Source organism: Lagopus leucura, unplaced genomic scaffold, assembly GCF_019238085.1.
Source record: "Lagopus leucura isolate 7727_CA_CO unplaced genomic scaffold, USGS_WTPT01 Super-Scaffold_100159, whole genome shotgun sequence".
NCBI classification, from domain to species: domain Eukaryota; kingdom Metazoa; phylum Chordata; class Aves; order Galliformes; family Phasianidae; genus Lagopus; species Lagopus leucura.
In genome coordinates this window covers 27305675-27327821 of record NW_024962335.1, presented here as the reverse complement: position 1 = coordinate 27327821, position 22147 = coordinate 27305675, and the positions used below count along the sequence as shown (strand labels likewise).

The window sequence follows — 22147 nt, the reverse complement described above, 5'->3', positions numbered from 1 at the left end:
GAACAGAGACAGCTCCACCTCAATCAAGTTGCTCAGAGTCTGTTCCAGCCTGACCTTAAATGTCTCCAGGGCAAGGACATCCACAACCTGTTGAGTCCTTCACCACTATTGCTGTTGGGGGGGGGAAGAAAAAACACCAAAAAGCTTCTTCCTTTCATCTAATCTATATCTCCTGTCTTTTAGTTTGAAACCATTTCCCCTTGTCCTGTTCCAACAGATCTTGCTAAAGAGTCTGTCCCTTTTTTTCCTATAAACCCCCCTTTAGAGGCCTTTGAGTATCTATCAGTCTCTCCCAAGCCTTCTCTTCCCCAGGCCGAATAGCCCCATCTCTTTCTGCCTGACCTCATGGGGGAGGCATTCCATCCCTTGGATCATTTTTGTGGCCCCTTCCTGGACAAACCCCTACAGGTCTATGTTTCTTCTGTAATGAGAACTCCACATCTAGACACAATATTCCAGCTGAGGTCTCACCAATGCAGGGGGGCAGAATCACTTCCCTCACCCTGCTGCTGGCCATGATTCTTATGATGCAGCCCAGGATACAGCTGGCTTTCTGGGCTGTGAGGGCACATTGCTAGCTCATGCCCATCTCAGCATCTGCCAGAGCCTCAACTCTATCCTCACATCCCCCAGCCTGTACTGGTGGCAGAGGTTACCACAACTCAGGTGCAACAGCTTGTAATTGGATTTGTTGAACCTCATGAGGATCACCTGGGCCCACTGCTTGAGTTTCTCAGAATGGCATCCCATCCCTCAGGCATGTCAACTGCACCTCACAGCTTGGTGTCATCTACAAACTTGCTGAGCGTGCACTTGATGCCCCTGCTGATGACACTGAGAAGATGTTAAAAAGAACCAGCCTCAGTACAGACCCCTGCAGAACACCGCTCGTCACCCAGCTCCATCTGGACATTGAGCCACTGACCACCACTCTCTGGGTACAATCTCAGAACCAGTTCCTCACCCGTCAAATTCTTTCCAAGTTGGAAAGAAGGATGTTTTGGAGGACCTTGTCAAAGGCCTCACTACAGTCCAGACAGATGACACCACTGGCTCTTTCCTTGTCCACTGAGTCAGTTATGCCATCAGAAAAAGCCATAAGGGTGCTCAGGCAGGACCTACCCTTAGTGAAGCCATGCTGATTATCCTATATAATCTCATCTCCTTCATGTGCCTTAGCATGGCTTCCAGGGGGATCTGTTCCATGATCTTCCCTGGCACAGAGGTGAAGCTAACAGGTTGGTATTTCCCTGGGTTATCCTTTCTTCTCCCCTGCTTGAAAATGGGTTTTTCAGTCACCTGGTGGACTGCACCTGAGCAGTAAGTAAATGTTATGCTCCCACCAGGTTATAAACCTTAGCACTCAGCTTTTTTCAAGTGAAGTTTAGTCCGTTCCTTGATTAAGGGTTCTGGATTTCCCCCTTCTCAGAAACTAGAACATAAACGTACATTGACCTAATGTAGGGTGCTCCAAAAGTAATGCCTAGTGTTTATTTTAAAGAGAATCACGATAGATACAAAGAGCACACTAACACTGTTTGATAGTGCAAATTCTCAGCTACAAAACACTTTTCCAACACAGTCCCCACAATTAGCTATTCCTTTTCTCCAGCACTGAACCAGAACCTGAATGCCATGCTCGTGAAAACTGCACCAGCCCCTGTGACCCGCTGTTGCCGTTGCTGAAATGCACCACCCACTATGTCCCTATGCTCACAGCCCTGTTTGGTCTCTGTAAACATTCAGCAAGCATCAACAGATGTCAGTGGATACCATTTTTTTCCACGTGGTGGAATTCAGTGACACACCTTGGCTTCACATGCACTTCCGTGTCAGATGCTTCCATCTGTCACACTGGAACAAAATGTAACAGAATATTGGGGGGAAGGTTCAACTTTCACTGCCATACCACCAATATCTGTCTCTGACATTGTAGGCCAACAGGAAGCTTTACTTTGACAGCAGTCCTCATACATCAACTCACTAGTATCAGGATTACAAATTGCTGCTGGATAAACTCAATAACCAGGATATTACTTTCATCAACTCCCTTGAGGCTGAACTCAACCTAGAACCAAATGACCATTCTCCTCTTACCTTTATTTAAGGGAACCTCCAGCAGTTGGCCTTTCACAAGCTTTTAGGCCTTAGGCTGAACTGTGCTTGCAGCTTTGATCACAAATTTCTGTTTTTCTGCTAGTCTTAAATGCAAGTGGTCACTGCACAGTACATTGTTACCACCAGCAATATCTGGTTTGAAAACACAACATTCAGCTTAACTTCTCATTTAGAGCTCTTTCCTTATAAAGCTCGTCATAGCATTTGCAACCTCTTTCTTACTAAACAAACCCTATCCATAAACTGTTATCAGCAAAAGCTTTGCCACCTACTTAGTAAAATCAGCCGAAAAAGATGTGCAGCTTCCTAACAAATGATTTAAATCTATTTCACCAAAGCTTTATGGAGGAGCTGCTGTTAAACACAACATTCTTGCTATATAACTATTTACATCTGACTAATTACCATAAATTTTGGGAAGGTTCATTTTCATACAGTAAGTGAAGATGAGGAAAGTAATACTCCTTTCCAAACAAGGAGCAAAATCTGTAGCTTAGCATTGTTTCACAGACATGAAATAGCTCTTGAGGAAAAAAAGCTGATGCTTTTTAGCACCCACAAATGCTGGGGTATGTTAAGAGCTTCAGTTCTTTCTGCAGTGGTGGGGTTACTACAAGTTTTCTTTCCATTTCTACTTTCCTTAGTCCTGAATGATGTGTTTATATAGCAATCTTCTGAATTTGATTATTTGAAGCGTGACAGTATTGTTGTATTTGCTTAACTCTACCTTCTTTGTTATATAATTGAGTGCCAGGAAGCCTCTCTCTTTTCAAGCCTAACTTCACTGTAACATGGGAATGCAGTGACCTGTACCACCCTCCTGGCTCAACTGTGGCATTTTTTATGGGTCATGATCTCTCCTCAGCAATCCCTATGGATTTGAGGAAATCTTTAGCTACAGGATCTTTTTGCTTCCTTCACAGAGGAGCTGCAGATGCCAGAAGAATGTATGTATTTCTACTGCACATACAGTTAAATATAGAAAAAGTTGGCTTCCTTAGATGCACACGTACACCAATATTGTCAGAAAAAGGTAACTGTGCTACCACAGGGGGAAAGACACAGCTACTACTGACTGCAAGAGCTAGTTAGGCACATATGTGTTTGAATGCTTGATCTGCTACGTTTTTGTAGGCACTCAGCTGTGTATCAACTTCAAATTCCACACACAAAAAATACTCCATGTTACTCAAGTAAAGCTCTTCAGCTTTATTTTTCTGATAGAATTCCATGACTGAAGCTTAGAGTTTTCACGCATCAATAAATTGAAAGCTTTGCCAAAAATAGAATTAATTCATTTAATTAAACAGTCATTCTCTTCAAAATAATTAGAGTAGTTTTCTGGGAGAAGTCCCAGCATATAATGCCAACTTTGTACAAAGAAATACTCATAGTTCAATCCTAAATAGTAACTCAACTGCAGATCAAAATCAAGTATGAAACAATTTGTGTCCATGAATACAAAGACAATGCGAAGGAATAGCTTAAATAGTTGGATTTTATCACTAGGAAATGAGGCACTTAGTGTAATTATTATTACTTGTCACAAAGAAAGTAACATGTGCAAACCCATGCATATGTATCATGATGACTACAGTACATCTTCCATAACTAAACATACATCCAGGAAGTGTGTTATAATTCAAGACTTATATTTAAAATAATTTAAATAAAAAAATAAATCTTAAAACATTCTGCTAAGTTGCAGGAAGGGGGCTTATATTAGTGACCAAAAGTCAAATTTGAATTTCTTACCTCCAGAAATTCCTTCCTGGAACCAACATACATGATCATAAGCAAGGAGAGGGCAGAAAGCTGCAAGGACAAAGAACCTCCTGAATGACTTCTTTATCTGACTGCAATAGTTCTCTGCTTGAACCCCATCAGCATAATGGAAATCGCACAAAAGTTTAAGAAAAATCTTCAAAACACACAGCAAAACAATTGGTATTGAAAATGCAAAACTTCCAATATCAGCTTTGTGCACAGGGCCACTCTCTTTCCAGCAGTCAGAATGGCACCCAGTACCATCTACCTAATGAGATACATCCAGCAGTCTGCTCTACAGATCTGATAAGATCTCTGCAGGTGACAGCCACCAGTGGTGTTGTGCCAACCCTTCTTTGGAGTGGCTTCACACTGCTCCTGTTGAAAATCACACAGGATGGCCTCAGTTCAGCTTTACCACAATATCTGAAACAAACATAAAGCATCCAGTTCATTCTGTATTTGCAAACTACACTGCAGATGGCAAAAGCTTTAAGTGCCAGCTTGAAAGTGATGGTGCTGTTAGCTGGAACAGGAGACTTAGAACCTGAGCCAAGTACTTGAAGTTATTAGCAGCAGAAGGATGCAAATGGAATGGATTGTAGAACATTACACATGGCTCTTCCCCCAGTAGGAAGGCACTGGATTTAACATGCATTATGTAGTGCTTTATTTACATTCTTCCCAACAGTGAAGACCACCCTGAACTGAATGCAGTGCTATCTGAACAGCACAGCAAAGCCTGCTTTTCAGGAATGCAATAGCCCTGTTTCCATGTTCTCATCTAATCTAGATCAAATCACTACTAACATTAATCAACTTGCTTTTACTGCTGCATTTCTACACAGATCTACCTTATTTGCCTTCTACTAATTTGACATCAACTCTAAGATCTTAATAAAGAATCGCACTTCTCCCTGTTTTCTGGTAAACCCCAGAAGACATTTCAGAAGACAAATAGTATTAAAACTGTATACAAAATAGAAATTGGTTTTCATTCAATCAAAATAATCTTCTATATCAATATCTGGATTCAGGAGATCTTCACCATAAGCTGAAAGGTCCATTTGATTTAAAATCAAGTTCTCAAAAGTTTCTTCCAAGTCTGTTTCACCGATCAGCACTGCTCCCATCATTCGTCCATTCTGCATCACCACTTTAACATACTCTTGTCCCTTGGTACATCTCAGCATTAGTTCATGGTCTAAACCCAAGCCTTGAGCATTGAATTTTCCCAAAACCACCACCTAGCAGAAGGAAAAAAGAAAAACCACTCATAAGAACATTGCAGCGGCTTTCAGTGTTCTCACCATTAACATTCTAAGCTTCAAAAGAAAGATGTAAACAGGGATTTGCCCTGAGAGTAAAAAGAAAGTCTGCCTTCCATTGGTTCTGGGAGCCACAGTGTAATTAAAAACCTTCACCTTGAAATATGATAGTAAAAGCAATAATGAGCTAATTCCCATGCTTGATTGTATTCATTTTCTTCATGAACAGAATCTTAATGAAATAAAACGGATACCTTTGTCCCTTTCAGTTTCAGCATTCAGCCAGCATGAACAGAGAAAATCTTAATTATACAGAGAACACTGTTTCATCAATATTAAACCAACTGTTCAGCATTAGCAATTGAATGTAAACAAGCAATGCGTGTTACTCGGTAATTTAAAACAGATAGAGTATACTTACCTTGTAATTGAAGAATTTTGTTACATGAGCAAACAATTCAAAGCAGAAATCCTGATCAACAGACTCCCCCAAAGCATCTGCTGCCATGCATTTTGCTGCATACCATCCCATCTGCCTAGCTTGAGTCCACAGTCTCATCTGAAAAGGGAAGGTACACGATACGTGTCGGCGTGCAATGAAAGCACAGCGCGTATTTTCTTCATAGTCAGAAAGATGAACAACTTGGCTTTCAGCCACATAGATAACATTATCTGTTATCAGCACGCCCAGGATTATCTACTAACCCAATGGTTTCCTGCTCAATAACGCTTTTCCTCACATCTAAGGAACTGTGTATTTTACTTCATAGATTACTACTGAGCACACAGCTGTACCGTTTGTTTTACCTGATGCCACACAGGGCTGGGTTCCCACGCCGCACTGCAGATATCCCCAGCTGCATAGATGTCTGGCAGGGATGTGTGCATGTGTTTGTCTACTTTAAGGCCTCCATCTTCACCTATAGCAAACTAAGGATTTGCACAGATCAGCACAGAAGAATAACAATAATTTTAACCGAGTAATTTTCTTTATCTATCTTAGGTGGTCACCTCATTTGCTAATTTTTAATTGCAGACTCTCCTTTAAAATTTCTACTTAATCATTTGAAGACAGGGATTCATACTCAGCAAGGTGCTCTTATGGACTCCATTTAACAACAGAGAAAAGCTAATACAGCGTAAACAACTTATGACTATTCAAGCTCATCTAATCTGACCCAATTAGAGAAGACTGATTAAAAGGCAGAAACACATTCAAACATCCCAATCTTAAGGGAACTTTGTTTTTAAGGGAATATAACAGATTTCCCTGAAGAGCGTCAGAACAAAGTACTTTTGCAATCACTTACATATGCAGAATTACCATGCCATATTATAATGCAACCCAACCCCCTGCTGAACTTACCCTGAATCTTGTCAAACCCTTCAAACGAGCAATAATAAAATTAGCAAAAGGAGAATTTCTTACCAACCCACACTTTCTTCTCACTGTGTTTCAGAACAGATCAGTACTGCATTTCAGAATTCAGCATACCCACCTTATACTGAAATGCTGTACATCAATGTTTCACGTCAAGAGAAGCATAAACCATTTGAAAGAGCTCCTCTTCCTGTACAAATAAAGAAGGAAAAAAAAAACCACCAAACCCAAACAGCTCAAACTTAGAAGTAAATCAGTAAATACTTACATTATTGCTATCAAGAAATGGTTTCACATTTGGTACAACTCCAGTTGCACTGACAATGAAATTGCAGCCATAAATTTTTCCATTAGTTAATTCCACATATACAGGCCACTGAACTGAAAAAGGGGAAAAAATTGCCCTGAGAATATAACCAACAGAAGATATTCTAATAATGTCTTATTATAGGAAGTGAAATGAAAATAATTTGAGATATCTGGTTGATTAGATAGGAAAAAATATTTTCCAAATATAGAGATTACCTATAAAACCTTTTCATTTCATTTGGGACCAAAAAAAAAAAAAAGAGATCTGGAGCTGAGCCAGTCACACTAGCAGCTTTCTCTGAATTTTCCTGAATCAAGTCCTTTTATTGAATCACCACAGGAACAAATATTTTACACACAATATTTAGGTGACTCTGTTGAAAAATAAGCCTGTCTCATAGCATTTTGTAAAGTAAATATAGCCCATAAATCCTCAACTCCTACAAATGGGGCATTCAAGGCCAGGTTGGTTGCTTTGAGCAACCTGGTCTAGACGGAGGTGTCCCTGCCTATAGCAGGGAGTTGGAACTTGATGATCTTAAAGGTCCCTTCCAACCCAAACCATTCTATGATTCTACGAAAACTGCTAGAACACCATTTAATTTACAGAAGTAAAGGTCTGTTTTTTCAAATCTGCATTTTCTTTAGTACAAAGCAATCAAGCTCAAACATGCTCCAACATTACTTCAGCATGCTTTCCTAATCAGCACCGGCACTCACATTTTTTTTTGGTCACACCTACCTTCATCTGGTTCTACATTCTTCCCCTCCTTAGGAAAAGCCAAGGAATTCTGTTGCAGTTGTATAAATTCTTGCTGTGAGTGTATTTTCTTCACTTCACATAGTATTTCAATATGTATTTTATGAGAAAACTAAAGAAAGATTGTCAAAAATTTTAATTGGCAATATTATAGCAAATAATAGAGTATTATTTAGTAATTTAGTAACACCTCATCCAAATTGAGGTGTTACTAAACAAAAAACAATTACCATATATCCCATCCTATCACAAGGCATATTAGCCAGCTACAGATCACAGCCTGAACAGATGACTAGTCTGTTACCTTGGGAATGCAAGTAATCTGCCTCTACCTTCTGCACACAGCTAGAAGAAACGTGTTTGTGAGAAACTGCTGTGCAGCTGTACAGGTCTCCTTGCTTTCTGTGAAGGACCTGGTTCATTCTGGTTCACGGTGCTTTATTGTCTCCTGCTGTTATATATATGGCCACAGTACTAAGGGAGTTAAGTGACCAGTAGCAGCCTGCTGGTGAGATGTTATCTGCTGGGGTAACCCCAGGGCAGACACTCTACTGGCCAGCTGCCTCCCATTGATGTTAGTATCTCTATTGAATAGATGAGTATTAGCTTGCCTCTGCATACTTTATTGGAAAACTTATGCAGAAGTACTGGTGCTTTTCATTACATGAGGGAAATCCAGAACTTAACAGAACAACAACAAAAAAATTCTCTCTCCGTTACAATCAGAAAGGTCACAGTGGAATGGTGATATAGGAGCGTAGAAACAAAGGGACTGGCATAAATGGAATGGTGTTACAAAGGAAAAAGGTGCTCACCTGTCTCTGAAGATCTGGGATCACAGGGGAAAACTCCACAAGGCAGGAATCTCCAGAAAGAGATCCTTCCCCAGTGGCAATCAGCCTTTAAATGGGGTCTAAGAGAGGTGCAGTCAGGCTTTACTCTTCCAGTCACACAGATGAATTGCCTTCACCTGTGCTCCCAAGGCTGAGTCCTTTTCCCAGGTGACCAGTCATAGTTCAGACTATGACACAACAGTTACCTTACACTGTCTTCCAGAACTTTAAGTCCTTCCACTTTCTATCATAATTTATGATAAAGATAATACCTCTATACCCCTGTACAAGTTATACTGTCCTATTTTTCACATAGGAAAATGTATCTAAAGCAGCTAGAAGAGAGTGGACGTATTACTGCTTCTGTTTAATGCTAGGATTGACACCAGTCCTGGAGAGGTGTGCAAACCATCATTTATGTTTAATCTGAATAGGAAATTGATGAAACCATTCAGTGGATCTGGTTTGCCCCCTCCCTCTTCAAATAGAAAGCAATTCGACTTCTGTTAACACATTTTTCTCTGTAATTCTGATAAGTGAACCAGTTCAAACACATTTCATTTTTCTCATCCTAATAATCCTGAAAGTTACATTTCATCATCATAAGTTCTGTAATGCTATCATCATAAAACAGCAATTAAACAAATGCAAGCAAGATCACAAACATACCTCTTTGGTTCCTTTCAGCTGTAGGCCTTCATGCCAGTCGGGGCCCAAAGCACTGCCCAGTTTGTCAGATGCTGCTGTGGCCCTTTCTTTCTTCTCACTTCCTGATGACAGAGAGATGGAGAATATCAGATTCAGCACACATACTTCACTGCCTGCTGAATTCAGATCAACAATTATGAATCAAGAGGAATACGATCTGGTTACAAAAAGAGGGGGAGAAACATGGAACAAACAAGGTAAGGTAAGGCAAAATCCCAAACATCATTAGTTTGCAGACAAATCATAGAACCATAGAATGGCCTGGGTTGAAAAGGACCTCAAAGATCACCTGTTTCAACCCTCTGCTATGTGCAGGGTCGCCAACCACCAGACCAGGCTGCCCAGAGCCACATCCAGCCTGGCCTCGAATGCCTCCAGGGATGGGGCATCCACAACTTCCTTGGGCAACCTGTTTCAGTGTGTCACCACCCTCTGTGTAAAAAACTTCTTCCTAATATCTGAGTAATACCTAAATCAAACCCAAACAAGCATTTATCACTTTTCAGTGTTATGCCTTTTATTACTGCACTTGCCTCTGAAACAACCATGCTATTGCTAGGCATCAGAATGGGCTCTTAAGAGCTAGAAAGACTGCAATAGCTTATAACAGTAAACCATGATTACAGCCTGCTAAATTAACTGTTTTCAGGGCTATTTTTAATATTCAGCATTGCTGTAGTGCTAGGGGACTGAAACACAATACCTTCCATTGTATACTTGGTTCTTTTACATTCAATTGGAGTCTCTTGTTTTTCAGCAGTCAGTTTTGGAATAAGAAATTCAGCTGCTCCTGCATCAAAAAAAGTGTTTCCAATGGCTTTGTCTTTGATAGCCCAGATTACTTCGCAGCCTTCAATTTCATACCTGTGAGCATTTAAACAACAGATAAAATTAGACAGTACCCAAAAAAGGATCTATGACTCTCAATAAGACAACAAGAAGTCTGCAAGGTTCTATTCCAGAAGCTAGAAATAAGGAACAAGACTTCCAAACCTATCAAATTCACTACAGCCCTTTATATATTTACTTCAGGAAGCCACAAAAGAAAGAAGAGACACCTTTCTTCTTCCACTTTCTCATGACTACAAACTTAACTGTTGTTATGGCAGGAGGGAAAGGTAGATCAAGTCTGTAGTAATAATGCTTAGTATTTCCTGTTCCTCACAATGAAAAAACCCAGCCATTTTCTCCAAACTGCCCACTGCTGACAACGGGTATTTGGAACTGTTCCTGTCCATCAAAGATGCTATCAGATGGAACACAGACTGCAACACAGAGGAGGATTTACAGAATCATAGCATCATGTAGGTTGGATGACCTTCAAGATCATCAAGTCCAACCAGCATCAAGTTTGTATATGTCCAATTTAAAAAACAGTTCCCTACATTGCAAAACAAGACTACGTAATTGTATAATATAAATGGTTTCACAATCTGTCAGACTGTATCTTCCCTACAACAAAAGCCATATCAGACAGTTCAGAAGCTCTATCAACTTAAATCAGGCTGGATGCAAGAACGGCTGTTTCATTGTTACATCTCCTATCTCTAGAAAGTAGAGAAGTTTTGTAACATAAATATCACTGTTATTAGCATAAACAGAAATCTGTCGGTGCCAGATTAGAAAAATGCTGTATATTCTTCATATCTGTCTGTCAAAGCTTCTTATAAAGCTGTCTGAATTTTGTGACAACACCCTTCACTATGTGGTGAAAAACAATTCTTAAGGCATTTAATAGAAAAATCGATTAAGAGCTCTTTGTAAGTCAACCTTCTTCCAAACTCATGCACACATGATTGAACATCAAACTATTAAAGATTTTATCTGCATATGTGAACTTATAACTTAGTTGTTGACTTACACTAATTCAAGTGCAATCCCACCATTACCAACCACTACTATTCTCTCAGCTCGAGCCAAGTTCTTCTGAAAAGCCTGCGTCAGAAAAGAAAACAGCTGAAGGAACATTGATAAAATATATCCTTTCCTATACTTTGTCTCAGTGGTTTTAGTTTCATTTTCTCAAACTACTGATAAACGTTTACTTATGCTAAGAATCTGTTAAAGAAGCCAATGGAACCCATGAAGTTCCATCACATTAAGGGATGAAATTGTTTCTGCAGCACTGTAAGTCTCAAGCTGAGCCAGGAGAATGTTAAGTAATTACATGTAAGCCAAACTGACAGAACCCATAATAGAATCCATAAAAGCTTTATGTCCCAGAGACCATTAGCATTGTATGATCTCTTAATCAAATTTTATCACAGTAAGTATAATTTTCAAGGTGATTTTTGCAACATTAAGAGAGCAACGATACAGACATTTAGGAAAGTAAGAATTCCTGATTAGAATTCAGGAGCAAAATAAACGATCTGTAGAAAACCTGAGAAGTTATTTTTATTTGCCCCCAAAAATTTTTAGAAAGAAATAAGTCTCCAAATCCAATCTTAGTGGTGAGAGAAATAAAAGAAACAAGCCAATATAGCTTCTATTTTTAGTTCTCCATTTTGTAACCTCAGGTAAAGTTTTAATATCCAAAACAAACAGCAACACACAAAAACATCTTGTAGTTCACATCCTGGATTACAATAGTAATTCTTTTCTGTACAACCAAAAGAAGTCCACCCATGGTTGCTTCTCACTATGAAGCAGCCCTTCACACAATGTACTGGGTGCACCTTTTCAGGGAAGTTCCTACTTCCTGTCTGCATTTTCAGGTTGGCTTCTGCCCAGAGAGCAAAAGAACACCTTTTATTCTGGACTCTTCTGTTAGAAACACAATCTATGAACCATTTATTAACTTGATAAGCTTAGTCACCAATTATTTAATGTTTCTAAAGGCTTTCTCTGCTATTGAAAACGTTCTATTTAAGGACATAAAATAATAAATAGCATTTGATGTTCCTCTGTTTCACCCTGCAACCATTTTTAGCAACTCCCATCAGAAAGATGAATATATTACACACATACAAGTCCAAAATGCATTTACCTGTGCGCTGTCAGTATCCCGAATTCCTAATACATATGGGTTTCCTTCAAAAATTAATTTAGGTTTTGCTCCAGCACACAGGCAAAGTTTCTCATACATATATTCTCTCCCATCTTCAGTGAAAATTTTCTGTTAAAAATTAAGGGGAAAAAAGAAGTAATTGGAGACATATAAAACAACACTGGCTTCTTTTTTTTTCTTGGTGTATTTTGCAGGTATTAAAAGGTTGCACTGGCTTCTTAAAAACAAGCAAGCTTTCACTCCCTCATTATGACCTATTTCATTCGTGTTACCTCACCACACACTGACAGGCCTAAATATGTGATATGGTGTGACTGATGAAATGGAACACGTACACTTCAAACAGATGGAATCTAAATATTACCTCTTGGTGGCACCCTGTACTCACCATCTGTGTTGAAAGAATCCGTTTCCTATCTGTTAGTGTCCCCCCACCCCAGCAACAGATGTAGACCTGTGCACTACTCCGTATTAGCAAATAAGAATCCCACTCATAACACTTCTAGATAGTAGTAAGATAGCTGTAAGAGCAAAACACTGTGCAATCCAGATCTTTGGTTTTATTAGGAAAAAATAAGTACGGCTTTATGACACCAACACATTTTTGGGTCTTTTATGATTTTTAATAGATGAATAATCACACACACAATTGGAGACTGACACTAAACTCTTTGACTTCTCTTACCTTAAGAACTGCAGTAGTGTATTAACTAAGTGCTACCCAGAATAAAGTTTAGAAAGATTGCACATTTAGTTCTTTGCTGAAGACAAAGGGTAGGTGCTAAACAAGCTACATCACTCTGCAACAAAGTCACATTAAATTTAAAGTATTGTTTGATGCTTTCCAAACTAGAAGCCTAATAGTTTACAGTGGTTTCACACAAAGGGAGGTTTAAAGATTTTGAGATAACAGAGGAAAAAGATCCTTCAAAATCCATTTACATGAGCTACTGGAATCCACTTAGACTAAACTATAACCCTACAGGAGTGAAGCTACAAGTCAACAGTTCAGGCCACAATATAAGCAGCCTTATAATCTAATTGAAGTCACAGCTCTGCAACTTAAAATGAGCAAGAACAGTTTGAGACCTGAACATGAATTTCTGATAATCATTGAATTAAAACAAAGCAAGCATATCAAGCTGACTTGGACAGTAAAGAGGACATGTATGTACTGTGCATTGCTCCTGCCTGCAACGTTTCTTTTGTTAAAAAGAACAAAGGAAAGGTAGAAATGCTGCTTCTTTTGAGAACTAGTTTTTTATACATGATAAAGTTGTTAAAATTTTGGCCTTTGTAGCAACAAGTTGTAATTCAGGAATCACAAAGACACACAGTTAAGGGTTACAGAACTTTTCTGACATCTACACTGATAAACTATATAGGTTTAATTGACTGTTTTCCCTCCTGTTCCAACCAGGTATTCAATACCACAAATCCAAGGTATTGAAAATATGAATCAAAAGGGCACAGTTTGTTGATTAACAACTAAATTTTGATCTATAATCGTTTAACAAGCAGCCACAGTCTACGAGAACACCACCATAAATATCTATTAAAAGAAGAGTACAGTGGTAATAGCAGGCTGGCACAGTCTTCAGCTGCAGCAAATGAAGACAAGCACAAATGCAGCAACCGTGAACACAAAAACAAAGGATAAAAGCTGCTTATCTTTGGGATGCCTCAAGCAGGCAGGGATCTCCAGTAAGACACCCCTTACTTTCACTTCCAACCCTTACACGAGGTCTGGGAAGGGATGGATCCTGGCTCCACCTCTTCCAGTCACTAGGTGCACTGCATACACCTGAGCTCCCCTGGGTTGGCCCTGCCTTCCCACCAGGTGCTCAAACACTGGTTCAGGCTGTGACTTCACATGTCTATTACAGAGGTACTCTCTGGTAATTTTTAGTAAATTACATTTTAATAACCAGAACGTTGCTGAACAGAATTTCATGCCAAAATCATTCAACGGTTTCTCAGATTTTTTTTTTTTTTTTACCTCCAAAATCATGATAAGTTAAAAAGAGAAAACATTATCTTACATGCTCATCACTTTTCAATTGTTTTACAGCAGAGTGGATAACTTTAATATTAGGATATCGTTGTTCTAATAGAGAACTTGGTTGCTCTTCTACATCAAATTCCTCAAGTGTTTTTGAGACCTGGAAGAAGCAGAAAGAGATTTAAAAATAAGAATAATCCATTTTAATTTCTGAAGTTTGTAAAACAAACAAACAAAACAAAAAAAACAACAAAAAAGTATTAAGTAAATTTCTAATAATATAAAGACCATATTGTCTTGAATCATGTTACTGTGTCACTGCCAAAAGTACATTTTTATGCATAGAAACCTTTTGTGCATGTCCTTGGTAAAGGATCAAAGTAATACAGAGAATTGTAGTTCTAAAGCTATTTACCCTGATGGATACATTAACTGCTATAATGTTTTATTTTATATATATTTTATATATATAAATATAAATATATTATAAATATATTTATAAAATAAATATATATATATTATAAATATATTTATAAAATAAATATATAGACTTAGCAACATTGCATTTTTAATCTACTGGATGCGTTTCTAAGACCCTGTTGACCTGTTTGGTAAAACTCTCATATAGTAACTCAATGATGTTACACGGTCTCCCATGCAAGCATCTTTCTTTAGTATTTTGGAGGAAGAACATTTTGTTCAAAACAGCACAGAGAACCATTCATTCTAGACAAAAGGGCATCTATGTTTTTCCCTTCTTAAAAAATTAAGTACCCAGTGATATTTTCTTCTAACATTCAACAGTTCAACCTCATGTTGCAGGTAATTTGGTCCTTATGTCAGAAAAAGTGCTTACTTTTGTCCAACTTGTAAGTAAGATGTGTAAGGTAAATGTTCATGCAAAACAGATTCAAGATCTCCTCAGAGCATTTACTCAGCAGCACATATGTAGTCACTATCAGATATTTCAGAGACTAGTGAAAAAAACAAACAAACAACAGAACTTGGAAAACACCCCAGTAAGTTATGACCTCAGTAACAGAACTGAGGTCTGTTCCAGAAGGAAACAGCTGCATAGGAACCTTCAGGCCTTCTACTTTGTAGGGTATTTAAACAATCTCGTGCACAGCTAGGAACTGAACGCCTCTGCAATTCAAAGAGAACTTAAGGTATACATGTCCAAAACTTAGATGCTCTGCCTTCAAACAGTGCTTATTTATTCCCTTACACTTCACTTGCCAAAACTTCTGCAGATACAAATTACAGACTTTACATCTCTGCAATATGTGAATGTCTGTCCTGGATACCCACGACCACCAGAGTCAGCACTGTGAGAACTCAGAATCATAGAATGGTTTGGGCTGGAAGGGACCTTTAAGATCTTTTGGTTCCAATCCCCTGCTCTAGGCAGGGAGGGCTCTCCCTCTACACCAAGTTGCTCAAAGCCCCATCCAGACTGGCCTTAAGTGCTCCCTGGGAGAGGACGTTCACAACCACAATGGGCAACCTGTTCCTCTGTCTCTCCAACTACACAGTAAATAATTTTTTCCTAATATCTAATTTAAATCTACCCTCTTCAATTTTAAAGTCATTTTCCCTCATCCTGTTGCTACATGACCTTATAAAAGGTCCCTCCCCAGCTTTCCCATAGGCCCCCTTCATGTAATGAAAGGCTGCTATAAAGTCTCCCAGAGCCTTCTCTTTTCCAGGCTGAAGAGCCCTGGCTCCCTCAGCCTGTCCCTATACGGGAGGTGCTCCAGCCCTCTGATCATCCTCATAGCCCTCATCTGGACCCGCTCCAACAGCTTTATGTTCTTTTTGTGTTGGAGGTCCCAGAACTGGACCCAGTACCCCAGGTGGGGTCTCACGAGAGCAGAGTAGAGGGGCAGAATCCCCTCCCTTAACCTGCTGGTTACACTTCTCTTGATCCAACCCAGGATATGGTTGGCCTTCCGGGCTGCAAGCACACATTGCTGGCTCATGTTGAATCTTTCATCAACAGACACTCCCACATCCTTCGTGTCAGGACTGCTCTCAAGCCATTCTCTGACCAATCTGTATCTGTGCTCGAGATTCATTAGTTGGGTGTTGCCTTGCATTCTCACAAAGAGCCTTCAGATGCTGGCAGCCAGTTACAGCTACTAACAGCAAAAACTTTTGTTTAAATCTCTATGCCTAAATTTCCCCCTTCAGAAATTTGAATATAAGCATCAATACATCAGGAAAACTGATTCTGAGACCTGCAGACCTAAAAGAAATAATAACTTTTTTTTACTAGTCCTAAGACATACCTGTACTATGATATATTTGTATTATGTACCATTTCTCAGAAAAACACAAATACCAAGCAGAAGGCTGGTAACTTTCCCCAGGTGGTAAAACCTAACTTGCTATGGACTAGCTTAAGTGGCTTGCAGCTTTTCATCCTGAATTCTGGGCAATCCAAGCCCAACTCTTCCCATGACCTACTGTAGAATCTGTTCCCAAATGGTGGGAAAAAGAGCAGTGCCTTGTAAGATCTGAGTACCTCTGGCTAATGAACCTATAAGCCAGAAATCTGAACTCGAGTATGGAATTATTTTATTTTTAAAAACAGCAGCAAAGAATCACCAGCTATGGAAGATGAAATTGAGCAGTTTCACAGAAGGATATTCCTTTTCTGTTACATGTCAGAAGTCTGATTCTGCCTGAGATTCTAACGTATTACTACTATAAGAATGGTGGGCAATCTGAGATCTACTAGCAAGGCTAAATTTCTTAAATAATTTATTCCTTAAGATGGAGCATTCCCATTAGCTAAGCAGTGAAATGATGCTTCAGTAGAAATGTATTAAACACTTATATCGTGTAAGTACCCAATTTAATCTTTGGTCATTTACTAATATTGTAAATATATTCACTGAGAACTTAGTAATGATTATGAATCACTACAAAATAACACACAGTCACAATCACTTTCAAGATTAGACTCTAAAGTTATCTGTACAAGGACAGACTTCTGAAGATGTCTTACTGTAACAAAAATTAAAGCTTTCTTACCTGTTTGAAATTTGTTACAGCTTTTATGATTGGAGAAGCTGTCACTAAAAAAATGTCTTCTGACGGGAAGTCCATGGCCAGCTTGTAAAGAAACAGAAAATATGATGAGCAAGTAGTCATCAACAGAATTTGAATTAAACACAATAAAATTACTGGAGTAAAGTAATATACATCACTACATTACCTAAATGTGGATCAGGTAAACAGTGTTTCAAGGCTACGGAAGAAGGACATAACTGAAATGAATCAAATTGGGAAAGCCAAGACTTATGTCATACAACTTCAACTACTGCAGCCACTGTAAGAAAGACTACTCAAAAGAATATTTTCATTGTATTCTAAAGGCTGGCTGTTGGAAAACTCTCATCACAATTTATGGAGATTCCCTGCATTTTTGTTATGATTTTTAATAGACTTCATTTTGACAGAGGAAATACTGATTCCTATCGGTTAATTTAAATGTAATTTAGTAAACCGATAAGTGGATCATCTTCAGAATGCTGGTAAGCAGTACAGTACAAGACTCTTACAGGCTGCAAGCAACTGAAGAATTTCCACCTTAAGTGCTGCGTTGCTCAGCCACAGTAGAACCCAGGTTCCTTATCACCAGATAAGGATATACAGATGAACAAGACGGTTGTAAAAACCACCAGGAAGCATGTTCTGTCTTATACATGACCAAATGGGCATTTATGATGGTACTTCAGATGGGAAGAACCTGAAGGTCAAAGTACCAAGACTTTGGTTTAAGGGAGATCCACATAGCCACATTTCTGGCATAAAATACAAATGCATTTAATGAGGATATGTGAAAAACGTCATGCAATACACCCTGTATAGCATGACTCCCTAATACGTACTTCATACCCATTGTAGCTGTATGCTTTATGTTGACAGAAAAGAAGAATGGTTGACACGTTCATGCAACAGAGCAGCACAGTGTGCCCCTGCAGCTGTTCCCAGGTGTACCTTATAAAAAAGTCTCCAAAAAAACTACAGAATGCCATACAAAGCATGGGATCAGATAATAACCATCGGATGTATTTAAGACCTTTTTACACCAACATCACATACTTTGTACCACTTACACACGCTCTAATGTTTATCCCTCTCTTTTTACTCAGACTGAATGGATGTTTGAAATGTTCGTTCAGTCCCCTTGATGTTGTTCCACTCCTTTATCTTTTTAAGTACTAGAAATCTGCCACACAAGATATTAAGTTTATCCAAACATATGGACGTGGGTGTAAAGAAAAACACAAACCTGAAAATGACAAACCTGAAAGAAACATTGCAACTAAATAGGGAAGGTTGAAATTAGGTTGAGACATGAAACATTTCATGACATAGGAAATAAATTTAACCTTAAAAAGAAAAAAGAAAAAGGTATTCAGTCAGGCTGTTTTAAATGTACTTGAAAATTACCTGACTGTGCATTTTTTTTAAGTTAGAGCTGAAGCAATGGTTGCTATCAGAGAGCAGCCTGAGAAGCCCAAAGTGCAAACCCAAAATGCAGCATGATGGACAAGGTGTTTATTCCAGAGAATTATACTCTTAGTCTCAAGACTGAGAAAGGTTGTATTCAATGTTTCTGGTTTATTATTTCATGCATGCCAGCAGCTACACATGTAGAGCATAGAATAGAAAGTTCTCCAGAACACATGAGGCCATTTTTGATGGGGTTAATGAATACATTAATATGGCAATGAAGGTGCTGCTCTCTGAAAAGACCCTTTCCAGGCATGTACAGAAAACATCGTACATGAGGATGGAATTACACGTGGTGCTCAGTGAAAACTTGCACTGAATCTTAACCCTTGCAATACTGCCTGGAAGGAGGAGATTGTCCTAAAAGTCTGTGTGAGAAAGCATCAGGATTGCAGCTTCTTCACTGTCAGAGGGATGGAGTACAGGAACAGGCTGCTCAGACAGGCTGCGGAGTGCCCTCTGGAGATATTCAACACCTGTCTGGATGTCTACCTGTGCAACCTGCTGTGGGGATGTGCTTTAGCATGGGGTTGGATCTGATGATCTCTAGAGATCCCTTCCAACCCCTGCAACTTTGTGATTCTGTGAATTAAAACACATGCTATTAGACTGCTAATACTCATTCCAACTGTGTTTCCTGTGCGGCTGGGAAACAGAATCACAGAATGGTTTGTGTTGGAAAGGACCTCAAAGATCATCAAGTTCCATCTCCTTGATGCGGGAAGAACGAGCAAAAGCAGCAAGTCTCAGTCATCACATAAGAATCTGATCGGGAAACATGTATAAATGAAAAAGAGGCACTCGCTGTGAGATTTGGAAGAAAATATCAGGAAAGCAATAAATTTTGATCTCTTTTAAAGCAGTCTTAACGATCATAAACGTTAATTGTGAGATGGGGCCACAGCAACTACGTATAGTTCTATTTCAGGCAAATAGTCTCCTGGAATATTAAACACGGACCCAAATCCCCTCTCGGCGCTGACCGCAACGAACCCACGGGCCGCCAGCCGGCGGAGGGCGCGCATGCGCTCGGCGGGCAGTGGCCCCATAGCCCGTACCTTCTCGGCGCAGGTAACTCCGGCGATGCCTCCGCCCACCACCACAAAGCGGCTCCGCGCGACGCCGGGGACTGTCGCCATTTTCCCGCCTCTCCCGAGAGCGGCAAGGAGGGAGAAAAGCACTGTCGCTTCCTCGCCCAGACGCGGAAGGTGGCGGCGGCGCTCTGCCTACGGTGTGCGGTGGCACCCAAACTTGCTCAGCTCGCGCAGCTCGGCCCTGGCTTCCGCTCTTAGCCGGACTTTGTCGGAGGATCGTAGAGAGTAGAGGGCCAGCAATTAAGACTAAAAAACAAAACAAACGAACAAACACCCAACCCTCTCTGCATTTCTTAACCGGAAAGCAGGAAGATGAAAATGTGAGACTTTGGGTGGAGGCTTGTTAGGGTAGTATGGTTAGGTGGTGGTTGGACTCAATGATCTTTAAGGTCTTTTCCAGCCTGAGCGATTCTATGATTCTATGATTCTTTCTCTTGTAGGCTACCTCCAGTGGCATCTCAAAGGCAGGACATTACCTCAGTGCTCTCAGACACGTGGTCTGATTTTTGAGTGCTCCCCTGTGGAGGGTGGAGTTGACTCTGATTCTTATGGGCTCCTTCCAACTCAGAATATTCTGCGATTCTTTGATTCTGTGTACTTCTAAGAGACTGGAAATAAAGCATAACAAGCAGTTAGAGAGCTATTTATCATTTTTGAGATGCTCGTGTCCAGAGACTTAGGACTCTAAAGGCCAACCAGTCCTCTATTCAAACATGCAGCAGTGCTGTAGTATATGGTGCTTACTCTGCAAGCATCCACTGCTGTTCAGAAAGGAGACAGCTAGAAGGAGCCTGCAGGGGGCTGGTGGGGGTAAACTTGCAGTTTGTGGAGATCAGAGCTGCTGACTTTGGTTTTCTTTCGTTTTTTTATTATTATTATTATTATTATTATTTATTTTTGGGCAGGTAAACTGCCCGGCAATGCCAATTATTGTATATGATTTACTTAAAATGAATTCAAGCTTATACAATCCAGTTTATCTTGGACTTTTCAGCATATAAGTCCATTCTTAATTTTAATACAAATTTTCAACACTTATTTTTTTCTCTCTTGGAAGAAAAGATGAGACTACTCATTGTGTACACCACAGAAGTGACACTATTTCAAAGCTGTTGCCTTTTCAGGCTGTTTCTATCAGGACTTTAATCAGTCCTCCAAACAGTGACTTCCTGATGGTAGTTAGTTACAAATACTTTTATTTTGTCTTTTTAAAAAAGACACTTTTATGTAGCACTGGAGGTAATATCATAGTTCAGGCAATTGCTGACCATTTTGATCACAAACTAGGTTTTGTTCTCTGAATACATCCCATTCCACTATAAATTACTTGAGTAGATGACCTGACCCAAACAGTACAAAAAAAAAATTGGACAGACTTGCGTCACCAAGTAAAAGCATACCCTCCAAGGATTTCATTTCCAGTTTATGATAAATGACAAGATAACTCATTTTACTTAGAGCATTTGCTTGAGCAAACTAAGAAAAGTCATTGCTTCTATTCATGAAAAAATGTAAAAAACCATTTCAGACAATGAGGCAAATTAGGACTGAAAATATTTGTTCACAATTAGTGAACAAAGTCCTTAGTTCCTAACTGACAGAACATGGATGTTAAATGCAGAAAACTTTATGAGATGTGCTAGTATTTAATTTATATAGGGAATACAATTAATTTGTCTTTAGTATCAGTAACATATTGCAAATGCATTCATGCGACTTTTTGCCAAGCTTCTTAGTGCATATGTGTAAGAGGAATAGCAGAGGATGTAAGACTATGCAAGTAGATGACTGCTATTAAGCAGGTTTTATTATTTGTTAAACTAGGACTCCTAATATTCTGAGGAGTCACTGTGCACCCATCACGTGCCCATGTCACTGCATAAGCCTTCACAAAGAATGGCTGCTCTTGGAAAGAACTTCTGGGTCCATCTGATCCAAATCGCTGCTTAAGAAGTGTCACCCAGAGCAGGTTGCTCAGGACCATGTCCAGACAGTTTCTAAAGGTTTCAAATGATAAGACTCCACAGCCTCTCTGAACTACCTGTGCCAGTGCTCCATCACCCACATAGCACAGAAGTGTTTCCTGGTGTACAGAGCGAACCTTCTGCTTTCCAGCTTGTGCTCTCCCTTCAGGTATTTAACAAATCCATGATATCTCCCCTGAGCCATCTTTTCTCTTGGCTGAAGTTCCAGATCTCTCAGCCTCCTTTTATGGATGAAATACACTCCTTAATCATCTTCATTGCCCTTTGTTGGACTCTTCCCAGAGTGTTCATGTCTTTGTTGTGCTGGGGCGCCCAAAACTGGACGCAAGACTCCAGATGCAGTTTCATCAGTGCTGGAGGGGAAGGATCACTTCCCTCAGTCTGC

General features: G+C 39.6%; 1 protein-coding gene across 1 annotated transcript; it reads right to left on the bottom strand.

Annotated features, from left to right (window-relative positions):
• Positions 1-3307: 3307 nt before the first annotated feature.
• PYROXD1 (pyridine nucleotide-disulphide oxidoreductase domain 1) lies at positions 3308-19916 on the bottom strand. The gene is made up of 12 exons (XM_042890389.1): positions 19742-19916; positions 17196-17276; positions 14197-14316; positions 12134-12262; positions 11006-11079; positions 9848-10008; positions 9106-9206; positions 7586-7715; positions 6803-6915; positions 5961-6083; positions 5575-5712; positions 3308-5132 (listed from the first exon to the last, which is right to left on the bottom strand). The coding sequence occupies exons 1-12, from the start codon at positions 19820-19822 to the stop codon at positions 4884-4886; spliced, it is 1500 nt and encodes a 499-aa protein (XP_042746323.1). The 5' UTR covers positions 19823-19916; the 3' UTR covers positions 3308-4883.
• Positions 19917-22147: the final 2231 nt, after the last annotated feature.